The following is a 17,448-nucleotide window of genomic DNA, read 5'->3' as shown; positions in this document are numbered from 1 at the left end:
TTTTTAAAGATTTTATTTATTTATTTGAGACAGAGAGAATGAGAGAGACAGAGAGCACATGAGAGGGGGGAGGGTCAGAGGGAGAAGCAGACCCCCTGCCGAGCAGGGAGCCCGATGCGGGACTCGATCCAGGGACTCCAGGATCATGACCTGAGCCGAAGGCAGTCGCTTAACCAACTGAGCCACCCAGGCGCCCGCTCCCCTGAATTTTTATCATGGTATCTAACTACTCTCATTGAGTTGCAGATCATATTGTAAATGTTTGCTTCTTGTTTTAACAGCCAAATTCTTCTAGAGCATTATCTCCTAGAAGATCATTTTGATAGATTTGAGAAGAGGTTGTCTAAAAGTCCTAAAAGAGCCACATAAAGAGAGAAACCTCAGTCTTACTAAAGTTGTCAGATTCCAGGACAAACAGCTAGAGAGCAGTGAAGTGGCAATTCAAGAAGGATGAGCTAACCAGCAGCTTGCCTACCTCAAGAACAAGTAGCCAGTCTTAGTTTGTTTACTAAATTTATTAAAAATCCTTCTTGTCTCTGCCCCTGGGAAAGGGATCTTAGAGAAAGAAGTAACAGAAACCCATTCAAACTCGCCAAAAAAAAAAAAAAAAAAAAGGCCTCTTATTCCAAGGATCTGGGCAAATCTCTGTAATGCAAGCACAAGAAGAGCAGAGCAGCTTCCAGCAGGACTGGGACCTGGAACTAGGGAGATGTCAGGGGGACGGATGAGAGGAGCACGCAGCCTCCTAAAATCCCAGAGTCCTTTGTGTGACTCTAGCAAGGGGAGATGTAATAGAAGTAAATGTAAAGTCCTTTACTTTGGTCAAAACAGTCAACTGTACAAAAGTTCAAAATCTGGGAGAGGCATGTCTAAAAAGTGCAATATTCATTAAAATAGTAATTTAAGGATCAATTAAAGTATTGTGTGATTTGATCTTTTTACCATCACACTGGTGAATTTGGTCAGATTGGCCACTTTAGCCTGTGGTTGGAGAAAAAACTAGCAGTTCTTCAGCATCCCTGTGGCATGAGCAAATTAGTGTGCCAAAGGACCTGGGTGGGCAGACTGGAAAAAGAAGAGTCTTCAGGTGTGCAGGCTTTTTTAGGCTTTCAGCTTCCTTGGGGCACAATTTTAAATTAAGCCCAGCCTTTGCCATGTAGGGGCCTGGCAGGTAGAACACTGTTCCTTAATTACTTCTAACCCACTGTCAACCTCTTCAGTGCTCAGAAAGAATGAGGCATTGGCAAGGAAATTTAATGGCTTCCTAGTCCCAAACTCAAGAGTCAGCACAATGGAGGAGTTGGCAAATTTTGCCTTTGGCATGGAGCCCCCCCTCCTGCTGGCTTCCTTCCTCTTTGCTCAGGAGTCAGCAAACTGCTTTGTGTGGCCCATGAGCTAAGAATGACTTTTACATTTTTAAATAGGGTGAAAAGATGAAAGAATATTTTGTGATACATGAAAATCAAATTTCAATGTCCATAAAGTTTTATTGGAATATCACCACACCCACTCATTTACATAATGTGTAGAGCTCCTTTATAACTACCTCAGAGTTGAGACCATATGGTCCGCAAAGCCTCAAATATTTACAGTCTCACCCTTTACAAAAAACGCTTGTCGACCCCTGCCTTACCTTCTGCTTCTGGAGCAGTCATTTACACTGAGGTGTGAATGACTGATACAGCTTAAAATGCTAACTCCCTTTTACGCTTCATAAGAAAATTTGGATTGCAGTGGGGGCGGCCGGGGTGGCGGTGGGGGTGGGGGAGCGACCTTTACCATAGAGATAAAGCCTGGAGAGTTGAATGTTGAGTTGAAAGGCAGATTTCCGACAACAGCCAGGGGTTGGAGGAAGATGTTTTGGAACAGAGAATTTCGCCTGAACCCTGAAGCTGTGCTCTTCCAGACCAGGCGTCTGTGGTTCTCAGCAGGTGGTATGTACACTTACAGATGGAATGAGGAATCTTCCTCCTGGTTACACGGACGAATTCACTTTTCCTCTATCTCCAAATCTACCGACAAACAGGTGGTTTTCCTGCCTGCTGCCCCTACTTGCCAATAATGTGGTTGTCCTTTTTTTATTGATTATCCTTGTGTTTCATAACAAACGTAGCAGCAAATTTGCACCTCAAAGGATTATTTAAAATTCCAGCTGCTGCAACCTTTGGGTTGCAAATTATCATTTGTTTTCACCAGGCAACTTGGTCAGCACTCAGTAGAAAATGACAGAAACCCAACTCACATTGGCATAAGCAGAAAGGGAATTTACCGACTTCAGTGAACGGAAGGTCCCGGGATAGTGCTCACTTCAGGCACGGCCGGGTTCAGGTACTAAAAGGAGGAGTGTGTTTCTCGTCTAGGCCTCAGCTCTGCTTCATTCATTCACCGTTGGTCAGGTTGTCCCCGTGGCCCAGCAGCTCCGGCCTCCACCTCACGCGTCAGACCTTACCCAGCAATCCAAGCAGAAACAGAGCAATTCTTCCCTAGAGCTCCGGTGAAATTGCCAAGACCGCCGCCTCTTGATTCTGATTGGCTCGGCGTGTGTCACGTGGTCGCTGCTGGCCAATCCCTATGCCCGTGCTGGTTCCCGTTCGTCAGGCTGGTTCTTGTACCTTTTCCTGAAGCCCCCTGAGAGGACGGTGAGGCAGAGGAGACAGAAAAAGGGGGTGGAAGATGGGCGGGTAAAACACCAGCCGTCTTTTATTCAGCCAGTAGTTGTAGAGTCCTAAAACCATGCATAAGTAAGTATAGAAGGCTTTAAAAACACGGTGGGGCTAGGGTCTTTGATGCAACGTAAAATAAGAAGGATTAACCTCAACTTCCAGGACCCTTGCTCCCCTCCCCGACCCTCCCTCCCTGGCCTCGGCCCCTCGGAGGGCCTGACCCTTCCACCTGCCTGTCGCCCTCCAGAACCTGAAGCGAGTGGCGGAAGTGTGGATGGATGAGTATGCCGAGCACATTTACCAGCGCCGGCCCGAGTACCGCCACCTCTCTGCTGGGGACGTCGCCGCCCAGAAGAAGCTGCGCAGCTCCCTTAACTGCAAGAGTTTCAAGTGGTTTATGACCAAGATTGCTTGGGACCTGCCCAAATTCTACCCGCCCGTGGAGCCCCCCGCCGCAGCTTGGGGGGAGGTGAGTCCGGAGGGCCCGGGCGGCTACATAAGTGGGGCCCAGTGCAAAATGCAGATGCAGCTCTCCTGATTCTAGCCTTGTGGTGGTGGGGTTTTTTTATTTGCTATTTAATGTTCTAAGTAGGGAAAAATTAAAACCTTAAATTATTAGCAGAAATCTTACCATTCATCTTCATATTCTGCAGTGCCAGTTTTAAATGCAAACAGAAGAGCATTTAACTCATGTGCCAGATGGGTGAAATTTCACAATCTGTATTTCAACCCTTGTGCATGCATATGTATTTCTTACCAGAACAGTGCAAACCCTGCACAGAACTGACTCAGCTGATCTTATTTCACTTGTTGATAATGCGTACTTTCTACCAAGACGCTCTCCCTGCAGCTTGCTGATGAGTGAGGAAGGGTGGAAGGAAAGCGAACTATGGGCTGTCCTATTCTTCCTTCTGTGCGGTTATCTGCGGCTGGTGAGGGGAGCCGTGGCTGGTCCAGGGCAGTAACACAAGTAAGAGGATACGATAGAACTCATCGGCCCAGAATGCCATGGCCCTCCTTTGTGCAGTCTAGTCCTGGTTGGAAAGGAAAGGGTGGCCTTCAGACCTGCCAGCACCCCACTTAGTCATAGCCGTAACTTGAGTCTTGCCAAACTCCCGTGCATGCGGGACCCCCGGGATGCTGTGCTTGTGGGGCATCACAGATGCTGTATGCAAACACAGGAGAAAGGTACAGCGGATGCACGTGTAGTGTGTCATCAGCTCTGCTCACGCTCGTGCTCCGTTGTCCTATCAGGTTTCACTTACAAATTCAAAAATCAGATTACTAAAAATCAAACTATGATGGGACGCCTGGGTGGCTCAGTCGGTTGAGTGTCTGACTCTGGGCTTTGGCTCAGGTCGTGATCTCGGGGTTGTGAGATGGAGCCCCGAGTTGGGCTCTGTGCTCAGTGGGGATTGTGCTTAAGATTCTCACTCTCGCGATGAACCATGAGAGACGATGGACTCTGAAAAACAAACTGAGGGTTCTAGAGGGGAGGGGGGTGGGAGGATGGGTTGGCCTGGTGGTGGGTATTGAGGAGGGCACATTCTGCATGGAGCACTGGGTGTTATGCACAAACAATGAATCATGGAACACTTCATCTAAAACTAATGATGTAATGTATGGGGATTAACATAAGAATAAAAAAAATAAATAAAAATAAAAAAAGATTCTCACTCTCGCTCTCGCTCTGCACCCCCTCTCTGAAACAAATAAATAAACCTTTAAAAAAAAATTCAAGACAGTGATAGCAAAACTTTAAGCCAATGGCAGGCCCTTCTGGCTGAGGGGCCCTGGGCCGCTGCCCATGTCATACACTTAGGAAGCCAGTCCTGCTGGGGGACACAGGCCATCTTCCAGGGCGAGAAGCACTCCGTCACCAGATTCTGGCTTCTGGGTCTCTGAGCTGAGAGGAACCACTCCCTTATAGATGGATATATTGAGGTTTGGGGACAATGAGCATAAGAGTTGGATCTCCTTTACTTGTAGGTGACAGAAGTCCAATTTAAAGTGAAAAGAGAAATGTATTAATTCTCGTAGAAATTTTGGGTAGCTCTTGCTTCGGACACACCTGGATCCAGGGACTCAAATGATGTCAGTTTCTTTTTCTCCTGTTTACCTCTGCTTCCTTCTGTGTTAGCCTCATGCTGAGGGTAGCAAGATGGTTGACAAACCATCAGCTTGGCCAGTCAGCAGAAAGTATATGCCTCCTTCCCAGTAAAGCCGGCAAAGGTCTTATTCTTGGGTCTGCAGCGGTCCACAGGACAAGCAGGGGTGGGACAGATACGCTGACAGGCCGCAGGGTGGACAAGGAGTGGTAGCCCCATAGCATATCAGGGTGTTGGGTGCCTGGGTGGCTCAGTCATTAGCATCTGCCTTCGGCTTAGGTCATGGCCCCAGGGTCCTGGGATCAAGCCCCGCATCGGGCTCTCTGCTCGGCAGGAAGCCTGCTTCTCCCTCTCCCACTCCCCCTGCTCGTGTTCCCTCTGTCGCTGTCTCTCTCTCTGTCAAATAAATAAAATATTTTTTTAAAAAAGGGAGGGGGGGCGCCTGGGTGGCTCAGTCGTTAAGCGTCTGCCTTCTGCTCAGGTCATGATCCCAGGGTCCTGGGATCGAGCCCCGCATCGGGCTCCCTGCTCCGCAGGGGGCCTGCTTCTCCCTCTCCCTCTCCCGCTGCTTGTGTTCTCTCTCTCGCTGTGTCTCTCTCTGTCAAATAAATAAAAAAAAAATCTTTTTAAAAAAAAAGGGGGAGGGGGAGGGAAATCAGGGTGTTGTTACCAGAGGAAGGACAGATGCATTTGGGCCAGCAGAAACACCAGGTATGACTTGTTCAACTTCACACAGCAAGTTAGAGGGACCTTAACTGACTAAGCTGTCTGGCCAGCCCTACCCAACACCTGTACAAGGATGTGTCATGTTGACTTCCCTCATGAAGCTCTTCATTTCTTTGCCATTTTATGGGCTTTCTCCCCTGTATTAGGTCCAGTCCTCTGAGAAACAGACACCAAAAGACTTGTTGGGGGAACACCTGAGAGAATAAATAAGAAGGGAGCCAGGAGAGGCTGGGAGATTCACTGTGGGGCTGGCTGGTCTGCCCTCTGGGAGGGGGTGAGGGGAGGAGGAAGGGCTGGGACAGGAGGAGTCCCAAACTGCAAAGATGCCCTGAGGAAGCTTGAGCCAAGTAACTAAGCCAGATCAGAGGAATCTGGCATCCCCAGGAACGGGCCTGCTGCGGTGCCCCTGCCACCCTCAGATGCTGGCTGGAAGCAGCATGGCCTCCACTCAGACACAGTGGGTTCAGAACACAGCCGCTGGGCAGTCAGACTCCCTGCAACAGGATAACTGGGTGGCCACCACAGGATAACTCACGACCACCACACCTCCAAACCCTCTGTCAAAACCGAGTGCTTCTTTGAGGCAGGAACCCCACAGGAACTCCAGGATACGGCACCATCACGGTGGCCATCAGCCAGCGATGCTGGCTAACTGGGAGCAGTGAGGCCTTCGGCTCCCAGCCTGGGGCTCCTCCCACCACACCACACCTGTCTCACTGCAACTTCTGTTGTTCTTGGGATTGAGAACCTTTTGCCATTCACCTGCTCTAGAAGGCAGAGTCCGAGACCCTACAGCAAAGATGTCATGTCCTTTTCTAGAGTGGTTTTCAAGGTATGGTCCCTGGATCACCTGGAATGGGAATAAAATTCAATTCCTGGACCTAGTGGATCAAATTCTCTGGGAGGGGAGCCAGGGAGTCCTTTGAATACCGCCCCCCCCCCCCCCTTTAGGCCTCCCACCACCCCCAGCACCCTGTGACTTTGCATGCTCTAAGACAAAGTAGGCTCTGGAAGAGTTCTTCTCTGTGGACTGAGTATTCCTGTATTGAGAGGCACAGGGCACTTTCCCCAGCCCAGGCCAAGCTTTTTTAAGACCGTGCAGCACTTTCCCCATCTGATGTCTCTGTTGGGTTCCCTCCTCCCACCCCAGCATGGTCCCAGGGGGTTATCTCAAGGTGCTCACTGGTCCCCTCCTTCCTTCTGTCTCTTTCAGATCCACAATGTGGGCACAGGGCTGTGTGCCGACACGAAGCATGGGGCCCTGGGCTCCCCGCTGAGGCTGGAGAGCTGTGTCCGGGGCCGCGGGGAGGCTGCCTGGAACAACATGCAGGTAAGGGCCACTCCTCCGGGACCGGCAACCAGCTCCCCTGTGTCGTATGCAGCCTGGAATGCTCACATGGTCAGGGCTGGGAGAGAGAGGCCATGGGTCAATGATGACTGACAAAAGTTAGCCCAGGAGATGAGTTATAAGAGCTTCCTGAACACCTTAGAAAGAGGAATCCTTCACATTGCAATGAAATCACCAATCTGGTCTGTTAGTTATACAACAGACACTCAGCCTAAATGGCCTTCAACAAAAAGGAGAACATACTGGCTCATGTTGCTGAAAAGCTTAAGTGATGTTCAGTGGGACCCCTCCAGGGTCTCAACTCTGCCTCCTCTCCGTGGGCTTCGTCCTTCACCTGGCTCTTCCCATGTGTTGGCAGATGGGACCACCAGCAACAAAGGCTTCCAATCCCTCCGTGAAAAGGCATGTCCCTTTCCAGAGTTCTAGAAAAGCCCTGGGGCACTCACGTGCTGAGTGGCTTTCCTGAGCCCATTACAATAGGGATGTGATAGAGTCCTCTTATTGATTAGGCCCAGGTCACATGCCCACTCCTGGAGCCCGGGGTGTGGTCAGCCTCACCGAAGGATGGGGAGAAGAGTGGAGAGGGTGGCTTCCCCAGGAGATCATGCCCTAGGGGTGTTATCCGAAGAATGAAGAGTGCAAGCCAGCAGTGCAGGAAAAGGCACCACTCTGAAGAAACTGCATTTAGCTTTCCGTGGTCCCTTCCTCTAAGCAATAACCCCCAAACCACACCACATCCACTGAATCTTGGTTCAAGGGTACATTTTTATAGTCTCCTAACTATGGGTTTTTTGGCATTTTGGAAGTGCACATGGATAGAAGCCTACATTGTGGGTCCTCTGCAAAAACAGAACTCAGGAGGGTTGCATGGTATGCATGCTGAGAAGGAAGAGCACCGCCTCTCCGATGGGCACAGTGCCCAGCCTGACAGTGTCTGCTCCTCCCTCGGAAATCCTTGTTGCTCTCCCCCCTCCTTTCTTGATAACAATTCTTATTAGAAGTGGCTCTCCTTCACCGATTCTCCTGAGTTCTCCAAGGCAGCATGTGACTGCTTCCCCACACCCACCCCACTCTAGGACCCTAAGAGAGACCAGAAACAGCACAGGGCCTGGATAGAATGTGCCCAAGTTGCTCAGCCTAGAAGAGCCTCACTGTGTGGCAGAGAGTCCACATTAATGCCTGAGGATTCCCTCAAACAAGCAACAAAATGGTGCCTGGGTGCGTGGCTGTGCCAGCCTCCCCCATCTGAAATGGGAAGCATGGCAGCCCAGTTGCCCCAGTGGGATCTAGATCCCCCAGGGCTCTCAACCCTGAGCAGAGAGCTGTGGTGAGCCTGTAAAGGGAGAAATAAGAATCTAAAATGCAGCCCCTGAGTTACAGAGGCCTGGGAAACAAACCATCAGGAGACAGGAGCTGCCAGTACCACTCCTTGGCCACCATCATGTCTGCTTCTGGCCAAGCTGGAGTGGAGTAATGTGGACTGGACTTACCCTCCTGCCAGAAGCATTGAAAAACCAACAAAATATGTAGAAAACTGTTTTTCAAGAGAGCAGACATCAACCAATGGAGGACAATAATCCTTGAGGGATAGCAAGCAAACAAGGTAAGCCCTATAGCTGTCCCAGTCCTTCCTTGAGAGAGTCTCCAGGCCACAGGTCAAGGAGGAGGACCCAGGGAAGCCAAGCAGACTCCCGAGCTGGGGAGACAGAGCTGACAGTGTTGGAGACCAATGTGGCTAGAATTCACAAAATAGAATACAGGTGAGGAGAGCGCCAGACACAGAGAGAACTTGTGGGATTTACCGAGTCCCTCTGGTACATTTGGTAGAGTACTGATCCATGCACGGGTGTGAGGGAGCTTCCTGGGCTGGAAAAATCCTGAGAGGATGAGAGGGAACCGCGCCCAGTGCTCACACAGGGCCAGGGATGGTGCCTGCTCTCACCAGCCCGACTGGAAAACAACAGGATTCTATTCAAGACACTGACATTGCAGTTGAAAACCTTCCCTCAAAGAAAAATCCAGGCCCACATGGATTCACTGGTGAATTCTACCAAACACTTAAAGAAGAAATGTTACCAAGTCCACAGAAACTTTTCCAGAAAAGGAAGGAATACTTCCCAACTTATTTTGAGGCCAGCATTACTTTAGTAGCAAAACCAGACTAAGACATTATAAGAAAATTGCAGACCAGTATCCCTCATGCACATAGATGCAAAAATTCTAAACAGAATTTTAGAAAATCCTATCCAGGGGCGCCTGGGTGGCTCAGTCATTAAGCGTCTGCCTTTGGCTCAGGTCATGATCCCAGGGTCCTGGGATCAAGCCCCGCATCGGGCTCCCTGCTCAGCCGGGAGCCTGCTTCTCCTTCTCCCACTCCCCCTGCTTGTGTTCCCTCTCTCGCTGTCTCTCTCTCTCTGTCAAATAAATAAAGAAAGAATAATTAGAAAATCCTATCCAGCAATATATAAAAAGGATAATCCATTATGACTAAGTGTAATTTATCCCAGGAATGGACGGTGAGTTTAATATTAGAAAATTAATCAATAGGTTCACCATGTTAACAAATTGAAAAAGAAAGACCAGGGCGCCTGGGTGACTCAGTTGGTTAAGCGACTGCCTTCGGCTCAGGTCGTGATCCTGGAGTCCCGGGATCGAGTCCCGCATCAGGCTCCCTGCTCGGCGGGGAGTCTGCTTCTCCCTCTGACCCTCCTCCCTCTCATGCTCTCTGTCTCTCATTCTCTCTGTCTCAAATAAATAAATAAAATCTTTAAAAAAAAAAAAAAAGAAAGACCATATAATCACCTTTTTTTATAGATTTTTTTTTTTAAAGATTTTATTTATTTGAGAGAGAGAGAATGAGAGACAGAGAGCATGAGAGGGAGGAGGGTCAGAGGGAGAAGCAGACTCCCCGCCGAGCAGGGAGCCTGATGCGGGACTCGATCCCGGGACTCCAGGATCATGACCTGAGCCGAAGGCAGTCGCTTAACCAACTGAGTCACCCAGGCGCCCATAATCACCTTTTTTTAAAAGATTTTATATATTTATTTGAGAGAGAGAGTGTGAGAGCGAGCACTAGCAGGGGGAGAGCACAATTGGGAGAAGCAGACTCCCCGCTGAGCAAGGAGCCCAATGCAGGACTCGATCCCAGGACCCTGGGATCATGACCTGAGCTGAAGGCAGACGTTTAACTGAGCCACCCAGGCACCGCCCCCCCCCATATAATCACCTTTACCCAGAAAAAAAGCATTTGACAAAATCCAACATTCATTCCTGATAAAAACTCTCGTCAAACCAGGAATAAAAGGAAACTTCCTCAACTTGATCAAGGTCATCTATAAAAAGCCTGCAGCTAACATCATACTTAATGGTGAAAATCTGAATGCTTTACCCCTAAGATCAGGAACAAGACAGGGATTCCAACCTTCCATTTCTATTTGACACTGTACTAAAGGTTCTAACCTGTGGCAAGAAAAAGAAAAGTCCTGCAGGTGGGCAAAAAAGGAAAACAATCTTTATTTGGAAGACTCTATGATCATCTTTGTGGAAAATTCAATTGAGTCTACAGAGAAACTACCAGAACTAATAAATGAACTTATCAAAGTTGTAAGATACAAAAATCAACTGTATTTCTATATATGAATAATGAAGAATCAGAAATTAAAATTAAAAACAAGCACTTATTATAACCCAAAAAAAATATAATCCTCAGATCTGTCATTGACAAAAGACCTGTACACTGAAAACTACAAACCATTTTTGGTAAAAAAGAGAGAAGTCCCAAGTAAGTGGAGATCTGTGCCATGTCCAGAGATTGGAAGACTCAGTATTGGTGTCAGTTCTTTCCAAACCACTATGTAAATTCATCACAATCCTAACATCTTAGCAGGCTTTTCTTACAGAAAGTGAAAAGCTGATTGTAAAATTCACACAGAAATGGACAGGACCTAGAATAGCCAAAACAACTTGCAAAAGGAAGTCCAGAGTTAAAGGACGCACACTGCCTGGTTTCAAGATACATTACAAACTCTCAGCATTCAAGACAGTGTGGTATTGACATAAAGAAAGATCAATGGAACAGAATCAAGAGACCAAAAATAGACCCACATGTATATGGACAATCAGTTTTTGCCAGTGTTGAAAGGCAGTTCGGTGGAGAAAAGATAGTCTTTTCCAACCAATGGTGCTGGAACAATTGGATATCCATATGCCCCCCAAAATTGTTCAATACATGCCTTATATTATATGTGAAAAATTAACTCAAAATGGTGTATTGACTTAAAACCTAAAACCTTTCAGAAGAAAACGTAGGCAAAACTGTTCATGACCTTGGATAAAGCAATGATTTCTTAGATAAAACACCAAAAGCACAATCCATAAAAGGAAAACACTGATAAATTGGACTTCTTTAAAAAACAAAAACAAAAAAACAAAAACAAACTTCTGTTCTTTAAAAGACACTATTGAGAAAATAGGCAAGCCACAGACTGGGAGGAAATGTTTACAAAACATGTATCTGATAAAGGACTTTGATCCAAAATATATAAAACTCTCAAAACTCAATAATAAGAAAAAAATCCAATTAAAAATGGGCAGGGTGCCTGGGTGGCTCAGTCGTTTGGCGTCTGCCTTTGGCTCAGGTCATGATCCCAGGGTCCTGGGATCGAGCCCCACATCAGGCTCCCTGCTCAGCGGGAGACCTGCTTCTCCCTCTCCCACTCCCCCTGCTTGTGTTCCTGCTCTCACTGTGTCTCTCTCCGTCAAATAAATTCTTTTTTTAAAAATGGCAAAAGATTTGTACAGACACTTTAGCAAAGAAGGTATATTAGTGGCAACTAAACACATTAAAAAATGCTTAACTCCGTTGGAAAAATGGAAATTAAAATTCAGAAGACTGACCATACCAAAGGTTGGCAAGAATGTAGGGGAACTGGAAGAATACACTGCTGGTCGGAATGTAAATGGTACAAGCACTTTGGAAAGCAGTTTCTTAGTTAAACATTCATCTATCGTATGATCCAGCCATACCACTCTGAGCTATTTGTCTAAGGGAAAAGAAGGTATATGTCTATACAATGACTTGTACACAAATGTTCTTAGCTGCTGTATTTGTAATAACCAAAAACTGAGAGCCATCCAAATGTCTAAGAACAGGTAAAAGGAGTACGTTGCAGTGAAATACTACTTAGCAATGGCAAGGAACAGACTATTGATAAATGCTGTCCTAACAAAATGATGTTGAGTGGAAGAAATCAGACCAAAAAAAAATACACACTGTAGGCTTCCTTTTATTTAAAATTCTAGCACTTGCAAACTAATCTCTAGTGATGGAAAACAGAGGAGTGGTTGCCCAGAGGCACGGGGAATGAGGAGGGACAGGAGGAAGAGACCATAGGGGATGTGAGCATACTTTTGGGGTGATGGATATATTCATGACCTTGATGATGGTGGTGGTTTCACAGCTGTAAACAAGTCAGATATATCAAATTGTGCACTTCCAATGTGCGCAGTCTATTGTACGCCAGTTAGTCTTCAATGAAGCTGCTGGAAAAAATAAACAAAAAACGCTTCTCAGCCAAATGCAGTATGTGAACCTGGTCTGGATCCTGATTCAAACTATGAAAAGAAACTTACAAGGCAAGAGCACTTGAACTCTAGCTACCCGATGACATTGAGGACTTCGTGGTAACTTTTTATTGCTATAATGGCACTTCCGTGAACTCTTTACACCTGACATGATGTGAGGTCTCTAATTTGCTTCAGAATAATGTGGGGGTGGGGGGTCGTGGTGGGGGTAGGGCTGGAACAAGATCCACCGCGAGTTGGTAACTTGAAGCTGGGTGATTGGAACAGGTGTGGTCAATGGTGTTTTCTGGATCTCTGTGTTTAACTATCACTCCAAAAGGGAGAAAGTCCCCTGGTTTTGCCGTCCCCGTGACGATGTCCCTGTATGCACAGGTGTTCACCTTCACCTGGAGAGAGGACATCCGGCCCGGAGACCCCCAGCACACCAAGAAGTTCTGCTTTGACGCCATCTCCCACACCAGCCCAGTCACCCTCTATGACTGCCACAGCATGAAGGGCAACCAGCTGTGGAAGTACCGCCAAGTAAGGCAGGCGGCGTGGGCGGGACAGGGCAACGGGCTGGATTTAGAAAAAGACAAGCAGATAAACACGCCGCCGTGCCTCCCTCCTTCCCCCCGCCCCGAGCCCACTCACTCACGCATTTGTCCCACAAACCCGCCATGCCCGACTTCTCAGTTATTCGAGAGCGGCCAGAAATCCAAGATTTTTGTGTGAAACCTCTAGGATCTTAAATGTTGGCAACTGAGTCCATTATAAAACAAAGCAAAAGGCATCATGAGAACCGGTGGAATTTGGCGGGAGCCGGGCTTGCGTAGGGCGCGGGCCGGAAGTGGCGCGTCACTTCCGCCCGCATCCGGGCGGGGCTCGGGCCGGGCTCGGGCCGGGGTTCGGTCGGGGCCGGGCCAGGGCGGGCGGAGCAGGGAAGCCTGGCGGGGCGCGGGTGGCTGGCCAGCCAGCCCCGTGTTCACTCGGGGCCGCATTGCCGGGGCTGCTGCTGCTGTTGGGCGTGTCCCCAGCGCCGCCCGGCTGATGGCCTCCCTGTTTCCTAGGACAAGACCCTGTACCACCCGGTCAGCGACAGTTGCATGGACTGCAGTGAGAGTGACCACCGGATCTTCATGAACACCTGTAACCCCTCTTCTCTCACCCAGCAATGGCTGTTCGAACACACCAACTCGACAGTCTTGGAAAAATTTAACAGGGACTGAGCCCTCACGTGTCCTCAGCAGGCCTGGCCCCGCTGCAGACTTCCTCTCCGAGGGAGGCAGGGCTTCTGTGGGCGCCGTGATGTGAGAGGTGCTGGCCCGCCGGTCTAGGGCACGCAGGGCTCTTAAAGCTGGAGCAGGGGTCCGCCTGCTTCCCTGAAGCCCAGGCCTGGAGGTGGGGTGGAGAACAGACCCCACAAGAGGCCTCACAGAGAGCAGTGCCTGCTTTAACCCCCGATGGCATCATGGAAATCCAGGAGGGCCTTCTCAACTTTGTTCCTGCGATCCCTTGAGCGTTATGTGGGAGGAATGCCAGGGCAGCCCTAGGCCACCCCGAAACGGGTCCCACAAGGTTGCCTAGCCTTCAGATGGCTCATACATGACTGTCCTCTGGAAAAGGGGCAACGTTTGCCTGTGTGGGCAGCTTGTAGCACCAGTGACCCCATCTGCAGCAGAGGGGGGGCAGGAGGCCTTTCTCCGGGCCACTGGTGCCAGCCGTTCAGTGTCTGCCTGTCGTGGGCTAGCTGCAGTTACCGCCCAGCTTCCGTGCTCTGTCACAGCCCCAGATGATGTGATCAAAGGTCTCACCCGGACCCTCATGGCGTTCAATACTGAGCACTGGCCAACTGCCAGGCCTGGGGTCAGAAGTGGGACCCCCAGACATTCCTTTGCTGCCACGGACGCATGGGATGGCTCTCCTTGCTCTCTGGGCACTGGAAATGTCCACGTTAGTGCTCTGCAGGCACAGGACAGCTCAGCCACCAGCTACTCAGAGGTGTGTTTCACCTGGCCTCGGGCCTGTGGAAAGGGCCTAGTTAGAAGACCCCCCAAACTAGATATGCTGGCGGAGTTCCCCTGAGCCGTGCTTCTGTTTTCCTCTTTCTGTCTTGGGCAATTACCTGCCCTAAGAGAGGAGCAGACGTATGAGGTGCTCACCTCAAAATGTCTGGAGGCCTCCAAGGTGGGCAAGATGCCCAGCCTCTGACCTCATCACGGCTCTAGTTCTCATATAGAACTCTAGAATTTTTCAAGAACTCTATCATTGGATCACAACCTAGAATGCTACCTGGGATTCTGGTATTCTAGCACCCAGTATGGATTTCTGGAATGCTGTGATTTAAAAGAGCCAGCCAAGTGTAGTACAGCCAAGGCAGCCCCCCAGCCTGAGACAAGCTTTGAAATCCGAGGTTGGTGGTTTCGGTGGGGGGGGTGACCTGTGTCCGTCAGCTCGCACCAGAGACCTTGGCATGATGCGGTCCTCAGCACAGTTCCGAAGCCCTGCAAACTTCCCCCACCCTCCCCTGGAGTAAAGCACCCCACAGGCAGGTGTACACCCAGCTCCATGCCAGTCCCTCGTGTTTACCTTTTGTTAATTATGTGTCAGACTCCCAGAGGGCTCCCAAACTAATAGGAATCGTTGCTGTAACCAGCCTGCCACCCACTGATTCAGAGATGGAAATTGCATGCCACAGCCAATGGCTTCCACCAGCTAGTCCGGGAAATACTGGAAATCAGTGTTCCAATTAGAGTTGGATCTCTCGATTGTGTCATTTAGCAATTAAATGCAACATAAATCTGGGAACAGAGCCACAAATCTGCCTTTGAGATGCTGGCTGATCTCAAGGCCATCATTTATCTGGGGGGTGGGGGCATAAACTCCCAACCACCATCACCACCCCGATTAAGCATAGAGCTGGCAAAGCATCACTCCCTCCACTTCTGCCCCCGCACGAGCCCTGCCCTGGCCACCTGTGCTCGTGGAAGCTTGCTTGTTGATCCCTCATGTCTTTTCCAGATGAGTGCTCTATTTTTTGAAGTGGTCCTCGATAGGAAGGAGTCCGAAGAGGAGGCCCCCTCCAGGATCTAGGAGAACAGGAGTGTTGCAGTTTGGAGAGCTGAATTAGGGGTCATCCTCAGAAAGCAATGCAGCATCATTAAAATAAAAACTGTGCCTTTTAAAAAGAAAATGCAAATGTACAGCAAATCCCTAAACTTGAATAATTTCCTAGTGCCTTGCTAGACAAACCTCCAGGGGCAGGGTTGGGGGGAGGGGAAACATTAGTGGTGGTGTGTGCTGTTTCTGTTGGATGAGTGTGTGTTTCTGAACTTCCAGTTTCAAGCAGGAGACGTTGGGCCTAGAGCAGGATCTGAGACGGAGAAGTCCCTCGAGGGCCAGAGGCGAGAGTTGTTCCAGTTCGTGGAAGGAACACTCCAAATTAAAAGGGCAGCTGGACAACTCGCTTAGTCCATGGCCTGGAAGGGCCTCAGCAGCCCCAGGGAGAGGGCCGTGTTTGGAGGCCATGCCTGTAGTCCCCCATCCCAGCCTGCAGACAGAGTGCCGAGCACTCGCTAGATTCCCAAGTGGTCCCCTTCCAAGTGGGTGGCCGTGTCCTCGGCAAGACCAGGACCCGTGTGGACAGCAGGAGCAGCAAGCAGGCCACAGCCTTCCTCTTTCCCAGCCTTTGGTTCTCCTTTCAAGTCTGGTTTGACCCCCTCAGCAAGGGAGGGGTAGTTCCCCTGAGCAGGTCTTGCTGTGAGCCCTTATCCGGAGGTGCTGGGACTGGCCAGAGTGTGTAATAGGGAAAGGAAAGAGAGAAGTTCATGGCTTAGCTGACCATCGGACGGATGACAAATACTGACCACTCATTGTTTTGGCCTCATTTTTGAAAACCACCTGTCTCAAAGATTCTGGTTCCTGCTCACCTGCCCCCTGTTGCTCAATAAAGCAGCCAGGAGTCTGGGGGGTGCTCTCATCTGGGTAATGGGTGACGGTGTGGGCCCCTTTTGCTCTCTCTATTCTGGCAGACGGTCACAAAGCGGTGTGGCTGGAAAGTATCATGACCACGGGGCCCACCAGCAGCCTTTCCACAGGGGGTCTCCAGAAGCATTCTGCAATGCAGAGAACATCTTTGCTGGAAATACAAGGCCTTGGGAGGTGGCCAAGTGTTCAGGCACATGTGTAAAAAGCCATCCCACTGTGTGCCTCTGCCTGGTGCTTTCAACTTTGAAAACCATCCCGGAACTAGCCATCCTCCCCTTGAGGAAGAACTAGTTCAAAGGCAGAGAGGGGAACTCCCACAGGCCTAAGGGAGAAGGAGCACCTCTCGCTGCTGATGCAGCAGATCCCCAAGTCCACATTATCTTCACTTTGCAAACCTACCTGTTGAATTTCTTTTTCTCCTGAAGAAAGAGATGATACCCTTTAAAATGACTCCATGTTTCTTTCCGTGCGTCTTCATTTTTCTGTCTCTGGAGTCTCAAAAGAGTGGCAAAGCACTTTACAGTAGTAACTGAGAAACCTGGATTCCTTGCTTCGGCGATCCTAGTTTGTACAGGTTGGGTGATCTTTTATAATTCCTGGGAGGCAGTGCATTTTTAGTGTTTTCTGAAGATTTTTAAGTGTGGGAGAGGGGCAAGGAGTGCAGTCCTGCTCTGGAATTCCTTTCTACTTTCTCTTTGTGAAAATCCAAGTCATATTTCAGTCCAAACTTGATCTTGAGCCAAGGTGCACTGCCAGAGTTGGACCTACATCCCCGGTGACAGGGCCCTCTTAACACCTGCTCCCCACATGGCTTCGATTCTGCCGTGTCAGATAACAGGGTTGGGCTTCTGCCCCGTTTTTGGCTTGAACACTGGGATCCCAAAGGGACTACAGGCAAGGAATATTGAGAAGGCAGACTGAGTATTCCATACAGAAAGCTCAAGACCACCAACCTCTCTTCTCCTGCCTGGAAAAGTGAGCCTTTGTGAAGAACTGACTTACCGTGTACAATTGTGATTGTGACTTGTTGAATAAACCGACAGACTTTCTGTAA

At 49.2% G+C, this 17,448-nt stretch overlaps 1 protein-coding gene across 2 annotated transcripts in view; it reads left to right on the top strand.

The window, feature by feature from the left end:
• The window catches only part of GALNT10 (polypeptide N-acetylgalactosaminyltransferase 10), a 217,749-nt gene extending 200,301 nt beyond the window's left edge, over positions 1-17,448 (top strand). Inside the window, exons 9-12 of one of the 2 annotated variants that reach the window (XM_045902165.3) lie at positions 2,911-3,132; positions 6,711-6,827; positions 12,801-12,950; positions 13,478-17,448. In XM_045902165.3, the coding sequence (XP_045758121.2) occupies positions 2,911-3,132; positions 6,711-6,827; positions 12,801-12,950; positions 13,478-13,636 (648 nt within the window). In that variant the 3' untranslated portion in view covers positions 13,637-17,448. The remainder of the gene's footprint in view (positions 1-2,910; positions 3,133-6,710; positions 6,828-12,800; positions 12,951-13,477) is intronic. The other variant, XM_064596621.1, reaches the window with a different exon arrangement.

The sequence above is a fragment of the Mirounga angustirostris genome, unplaced genomic scaffold, assembly GCF_029215605.1.
Source record: "Mirounga angustirostris isolate CCGP_5_RB_7025 unplaced genomic scaffold, mMirAng1.0.hap1 SCAF_7, whole genome shotgun sequence".
NCBI lineage: Eukaryota > Metazoa > Chordata > Mammalia > Carnivora > Phocidae > Mirounga > Mirounga angustirostris.
Note: the sequence above shows the minus strand (reverse complement) of the source record. Positions and strands in the feature narration are given on the sequence as shown.